The sequence below is a fragment of the Typha angustifolia genome, chromosome 15, assembly GCF_048772165.1.
Source record: "Typha angustifolia cultivar Huaian chromosome 15, ASM4877216v1, whole genome shotgun sequence".
NCBI lineage: Eukaryota > Viridiplantae > Streptophyta > Magnoliopsida > Poales > Typhaceae > Typha > Typha angustifolia.
Window position 1 is genome coordinate 22,537,308 of NC_133253.1, and position 6,030 is coordinate 22,543,337.

The window sequence follows — 6,030 nt, forward strand, 5'->3', positions numbered from 1 at the left end:
GTGGTGCACTAAAGTAGCTGTCCACCATGTAGGATATTGAATGTGTTTTTTTAACTTTTAATGGGCCTTAATGATTCTTATTCCTTCATCTGTAGCCAAATTCTCGCCATGGATCATCTTCCAACTGTAGCAAGGTATTCTCTAGTATTCATCAAGAAGAAACACAAAGGCTTCTTCACCTTCTAAATTGATGTGGTTGAAGATCGCAACAGTTCTAATCAACGATTTGATAAAAAAAGGTCGAGGTCATGGTTGTCCAAAGTGTGATCGTTGTGGTAGAGATGGTCATTGGAAAGACAATTGCTACAAGTTTCATGGCTATGCAGCTAATAAAGATCAATGTCCTAGTCTGTGACAAGTAAACAAAACATTTAAGCTCTCAATCTGCAGCACATCAGTATTAAGAAAGTATACACTAGATCCTTCGCATGTCATTCATTATAAATCAGTTCAGTTTTAGTAAAATCTATAATATGAAGAGTGAAAGCTCTTGCTAGGAGTGATACGGTACTTCAAACCTAGGTTATAACTTTAGTAAAAGTTTTATGGACAAACCATATAGTAGAAGAGGCATCGTGGGAGTGTAAGAACGAGATACAATCAAGATATCCATAATTATTTAGAGGTATGTAAATTTTTATAGGGGTGGGGGAGAAAAATATAATAACTAAAGCAGCAAAAAAAAAATTAAAAATAAATGAGAATAGTTGGGCAGGATGTAACCGGCTACACTATGGCCGACCTCGTACTCAACATGCTTGCATGCATGGGCTGCATTGGAGGTACCACGCACCCCACCGGTCTATGTCACGGTGACACATGGAGGTGAGACCGAGCCCACCGGCCACTCCATCGTCGTGAGCCTCAAACCGTCGAGAAAGCCGATGTCGACACTCTCTCGCTGGTGAGCTTTCCTCCCTGCTGATAAGAGGCCAACCACTGAGTGGCCACTAGCGATCGTTCCCCTCTCCTTTGGCCCAATTCCCCCTCCCCTTTCTCTCTCCCCCTTCTCTTTTTTTCTTTTTATTCCTATTCTTCAGTGTTCTTTTCCTCCTCACCTGTAGGCCCGAGCCTAGCACTGTTTAGCAGTAAGAGGTTTATCTAAGATAAACTCAAGGTTAAAATTATTTCTCAAATGCTTGGATGATTAAACAAATGAGTCTAGCTCCTCTATATATGAAGATCGGGTACAATAAGTGATACTAGAATTAGTCTTAAAGACATATATAATTCGAATAAGGATTTGTCTTAAAAACGTATATGACTTAATTGGACTTACCTTATAAACTTATATAACTTAACTAGACTTATCTTAATAGTTTAATATTATGAACTAATTAAAAAATAAATAGATTTGATCCATCAAACTCAATGTCCTTATGAGAGTCGATCCGACCAAACTCAAATCTTATCATAAGAATTTAACATAAACCTTACAACTTAATTCAATTCAAAATTTTAGTCTAAAAGTCTTTATAAATAAGTTTAATATTTTAATTCTTTATCTTGGCATTTTCTTATTTTATCATCAAAGGTCGTAAGCTGATCAATACTATCATATGAACCACCATTAATTCAGGCTAGTTACGCGAATTACTTGAAGAGAAAAAGGCATTAAAATTCAAATCATTTTTATAGAGGTCATCGGAATGCGTACCAGAACTTTGATTTTGGTATGCTATTTCCTGTTAGAAAACTTGAGTGTTGATTCCTCCACGCCACTGAAATGAATAAATAATGGCACAACATTTACTTTTGCACTCATTAGCTAATCCAATTTAACTAAAACCTAATTAGATGCAAAAAGAAGAAGAGATTTTGTAAAGGGAAAATGCAATGCTTTTGTATCGTCTGTGATATATTATTCATTACCTCATGTTGCAGGAGGGACGCGACATCATTGAACAGTATAAAGACGGAGCATTCACGCTATTATGTCTAAGCATAAACATATGCTTTAAGATTAGCTTTATTTGTACCCTGATAACCAGTAAGAACCCTCCATTTGGCAAAACTCTCCTCCGTTACATCTTTCTCCGCTACGTGGCTCCTCGATAGCTTACCTCGAACCTTGCCAGTCTCCAACTTCGCCACCTCCTCCCCTCTCTCTCTTCCCAACCATCATTCTATATAAAAGAAAAAACCCACCTTTCCGGTCATCTCTCTCTTTCTCTTCACCATGGACTACTCCGCTCCCGTCACCGCCGGTACCTTCACCCTACCACCCTTCACCCTGCAACCCCTACCACACATCTCCGACTACCTCGACGATGAACTGACCGCCCTCCCCAACCCCATCGACGCCATCCCCTTCTACCACCCCTCCTCCGGCTTCTACATATCCGATTCCGACGTCATCCTCGGCCACATCACCTTCGACCTCTCCACCACGTCCCCCACATCCTCGCCCACCGCCACCGCCCGCCTCCTCGCCTACCACCGCGCCGGGCCGCGGCGGACCGTCCGATTCGATCCGACGGCGGTGAGGGCGGCGATCGTCACGTGCGGGGGGCTGTGCCCAGGGATGAACACCGTGATAAGGGAGCTCGTGGTAGGGCTCTGGGAACTCTACGGTGTGCGCGACATCTTTGGGGTGACGTCCGGGTACAGGGGATTCTACTCCGATGAGCCGATTAGATTGGATCCCAAGATGGTGCACAATTGGCACAAGAAGGGTGGGACCGCCCTCGCGACGTCGAGGGGTGGATTCGATCTGGAGAAGATTGTTGATGCCATCGAGCAGCGAGGGTATAATCAGGTACTCTTGGTGGTGGAAAGGAAGTTTAAAAAAAAAAATTACTTCTTTTTTAATGGAGATTTGTCTATTTAAAGGATGTCTGATGTTGATGATATCGTGATCTTTAGTTCCAATTCTGTTAATTTATCTTTTCTTTTGATTGAAACATATATTGGCGATTTTAATTTTGGTTAATTTAGGATGATGACAGGTTGCTTTATATGCTTGTACAACTGATGGAAGCTGCATGTGGTGCTAAAACAATGGCGTAACTTAGCAATGATAAACAAAGTATATAGGCAAAGGGGAATGCTGATTTAAGAATTTACGAGTATAAAACTTGTGGAAGATGCTTGTGATGCTATTACCAATGATAAACAACAAAGTATATAAGCAAAGAGGAATGCTGATAAAGAAAATTACGAGTGTACAACTGATAAACGGATGGCATAACTTAGCAATGATAAACAAAGTATCTGACTATGCTGCTTATGATCTCTCTTAGTCAAGCATATCAAGATTAGTATGTAAGTTTTAGTTCATCTTCCTAGGACATCACATTGTATAACTTAACATTGTCTACTCATTATTCTAGTGATATTTTGGGGTCTTCATGTCATGAAAATTGATGCCTTGCCCTTGGTTCTTTTTTGGTGAATTTGCAGGTCTATGCAATTGGTGGTGATGGAACCATGAGAGGTGTTGTAAAGATCTTTAAAGAGATTGAACGACGCAAATTAATTGTGTCCATCACTGGCATCCCAAAAACTGTTGACAATGACATCGGCATCATAGACAAGTCATTCGGTTTCCAAACTGCTGTGGAAATGGCTCAGCAGGCAATCAATGCAGCACATGTGGAGGCTGAAAGTGCTGTGAATGGAATTGGGCTAGTCAAACTTATGGGCAGGAGCACAGGCCACATTGCTCTGCATGCGACTCTAAGCAGCCGTGATGTGGACTGCTGTTTGATCCCTGAGAATGATTTCTACTTGGAGGGCAAGGGTGGTTTATTTGAGTTCCTCGATCAAAGGCTTAAGCAGAATGGGCATGCAGTGATTGTGGTAGCTGAAGGAGCAGGTCAGGGTATGATACCTAGAACCGAAGCACAGAAGCAAGAACGGGACGAGTCAGGCAACCCTGTTTTCCTTGATGTTGGAGCATGGTTAAAGTCTGAGCTGAAGAAATGGTGGGAAAGAGACCATGCTGGGGAGTTATTCACAGTGAAGTATATTGATCCCACATATATGATTCGAGCAGTTCCAGCAAATGCGACCGATAACTTGTATTGTACCCTATTAGCGCATTCAGCTATCCATGGAGTCATGGCAGGGCACACAGGATTTGTATCTGGTCCAATAAACGGTAATTATGGGTATATACCGGTGGAGGAGGTCGCCGTTGCAAAAAATAAAGTGGATACAAAAGATCACAAGTGGGCATGGGTCAGATCAGTCACAAACCAACCGGACTTCCAGAGGACCTAAAGGTAAGTAAGCTGCTAGAAACATGGGGGAGAGTTCTAATGCCCTGAAAACATGCTACTCCTTAATAACACTGCTACTTGGGTAAAGCTTCAAGGCCAAAACAAGTTGAAAAGAAGGCATCTGTTCTACCTTATGGATATATCTTGTCAAAATGTTATTTGATTGTTCTCATAATTTACTTTCAAAAAAGAAAGGTTGCTTATCTAAAAGCAGAATTTAAGCTAATAATGTTTTCTTATGGATTTGTTTGGACACTTTCTTAAAACCAAATAATGACAGTACTGGTATGCTGACTCTATTTCTGGTATAAGTAGAAATTATCATGATTTGCTCTGAATGAATTGATGTATTAAATATTTTGTTAGAGCGTAAGTTGTGAAGGTTTAATACAATTATCAATAAAGTGTAAACATATCAAACTCTACTATTTCCTGTGTATTCATCTTTTGTGCGTTAAGCAAAGTTTTAAGTTCTATTTCCTCGATGGATATTTGTTGACAGCTTATTGTTCGATTGCATAAAAGAAATATATGGCGATTGTGCATGTGTCTTTGCACCTCATAGGAAAAACATAGTACTTGAATTCTATTTATAACAGCTACTGCATAAAATGTTACCTTGAGGAACTGATTTATGAGCAGTTCAATTTGGCCGAGTTGTTCAAGTAGTCTTGGGAGGCATCATAATAGATCATCTCTATTCAAGGCAAAACCATCTGCAGCAATGTACAAAGATCTATATGAGTAAATATGTTTCTGGTGAAGTTGTGCTTATAATAACAAAGTATATCTGCAGCATTTAAGTCTTGCCCGCTGGTAATTTGTCATGTTCTGACATGCTTTCTCATTTGATTGCCTGTGTAAATATGATATCACTGTTAGAGCTGGGTCTTCTGTAACATATAAGGATGCAATTCAATTCATATGGTTGTTTTGTTTGTAAATTAGGTAACAATAGAGAGAACTCTGACAGAACGTTTCTAGAGCAGAGATTAGTTGTTGGTGCTTCCTTTAACTTGTGCTATTGATGCTATCGCCTGTCAGACAGAAAAAAAAAATTTGTGAGCTTTAGTGAATAAATTACTGTTCGTGTCATAATGATCATTTGATCATTATAACGAAAATAATATAAAGTTGGAGTTCTTCCAGTCAACCTGAGACTAATTGATATCTGTATGCAAACTGATAAAGGAAATACCTGCCGATCCTACAAAGCGTAGAGAACTTTGCAGCATAAATCAAGTGCTAAATATACTCCTCGATATTGAAATATAGGCTTCTGTGCCTTGGAGTCTACTATTCTCGGCCACTGCTCACCTTTTTCCGACTCGTAGCAGCTTTGCCACAACAACAGATCACTGATCTGCGGATAGGCAGCACCATCTACGCCTCCCTAAAAAGTTGAAAAGGTGAAGCCACCAACTTAACTGGATGAAGCATTCCACGAACAATTGTCAATGAATTATGCTTCTTTCTCGTCGAGTTGTAACAGCAATCCCTTCTCGAGCAGCAAACAGTTTACTCCAGGGACAATGCGCAACTATAATAATATTATGACACAGTATAGTGGGCTGATTGGTACCTCCCTCATAATGATGCATTTATGCTAATGGTGAAGTAACTCTGCCCAACCAAAATGTAAGACAGATTTTATATCCTTTTCCTCTCTATGAAAAATCTATTTTTATTTAATTTCCTCTGTGCTTCGTTTCATCATCCCTCTGAAATTTCAATTGAGGTTGTATTTGTCAAAAGGCTCTTCGTTTTTTATTTTTATTTTGAAGTGAAGAACCCTGCCAGCCAAAAA

At 39.9% G+C, this 6,030-nt stretch overlaps 1 protein-coding gene and 1 long non-coding RNA gene across 2 annotated transcripts; one reads left to right on the top strand and one right to left on the bottom strand.

The window, feature by feature from the left end:
- The first annotated feature begins 1,928 nt into the window (after positions 1-1,928).
- LOC140779800 (ATP-dependent 6-phosphofructokinase 2) lies at positions 1,929-4,522 on the top strand. Its single transcript, XM_073125077.1, has 2 exons — positions 1,929-2,758; positions 3,403-4,522. The coding sequence occupies exons 1-2, from the start codon at positions 2,180-2,182 to the stop codon at positions 4,222-4,224; spliced, it is 1,401 nt and encodes a 466-aa protein (XP_072981178.1). The 5' UTR covers positions 1,929-2,179; the 3' UTR covers positions 4,225-4,522.
- On the bottom strand, positions 2,579-5,314 carry LOC140779802 (uncharacterized). Its single transcript, XR_012107400.1, has 3 exons — positions 5,034-5,314; positions 4,842-4,939; positions 2,579-2,713 (listed from the first exon to the last, which is right to left on the bottom strand). It is a non-coding gene; the product is annotated as an uncharacterized lncRNA (long non-coding RNA).
- Between the last annotated feature and the right edge of the window lie 716 nt (positions 5,315-6,030).

What these genes read in the sequence shown, in the direction of transcription:
- LOC140779800 (XM_073125077.1), top strand. Translation starts at nt 2,180, where the DNA reads ATGGACTACTCCGCTCCCGTCACCGCCGGTACCTTCACCCTACCACCC. An exon ending in AGCAGCGAGGGTATAATCAG is followed by an intron (nt 2,759 to 3,402) that starts GTACTCTTGGTG and finishes GTGAATTTGCAG; the next exon opens with GTCTATGCAATTGGTGGTGA.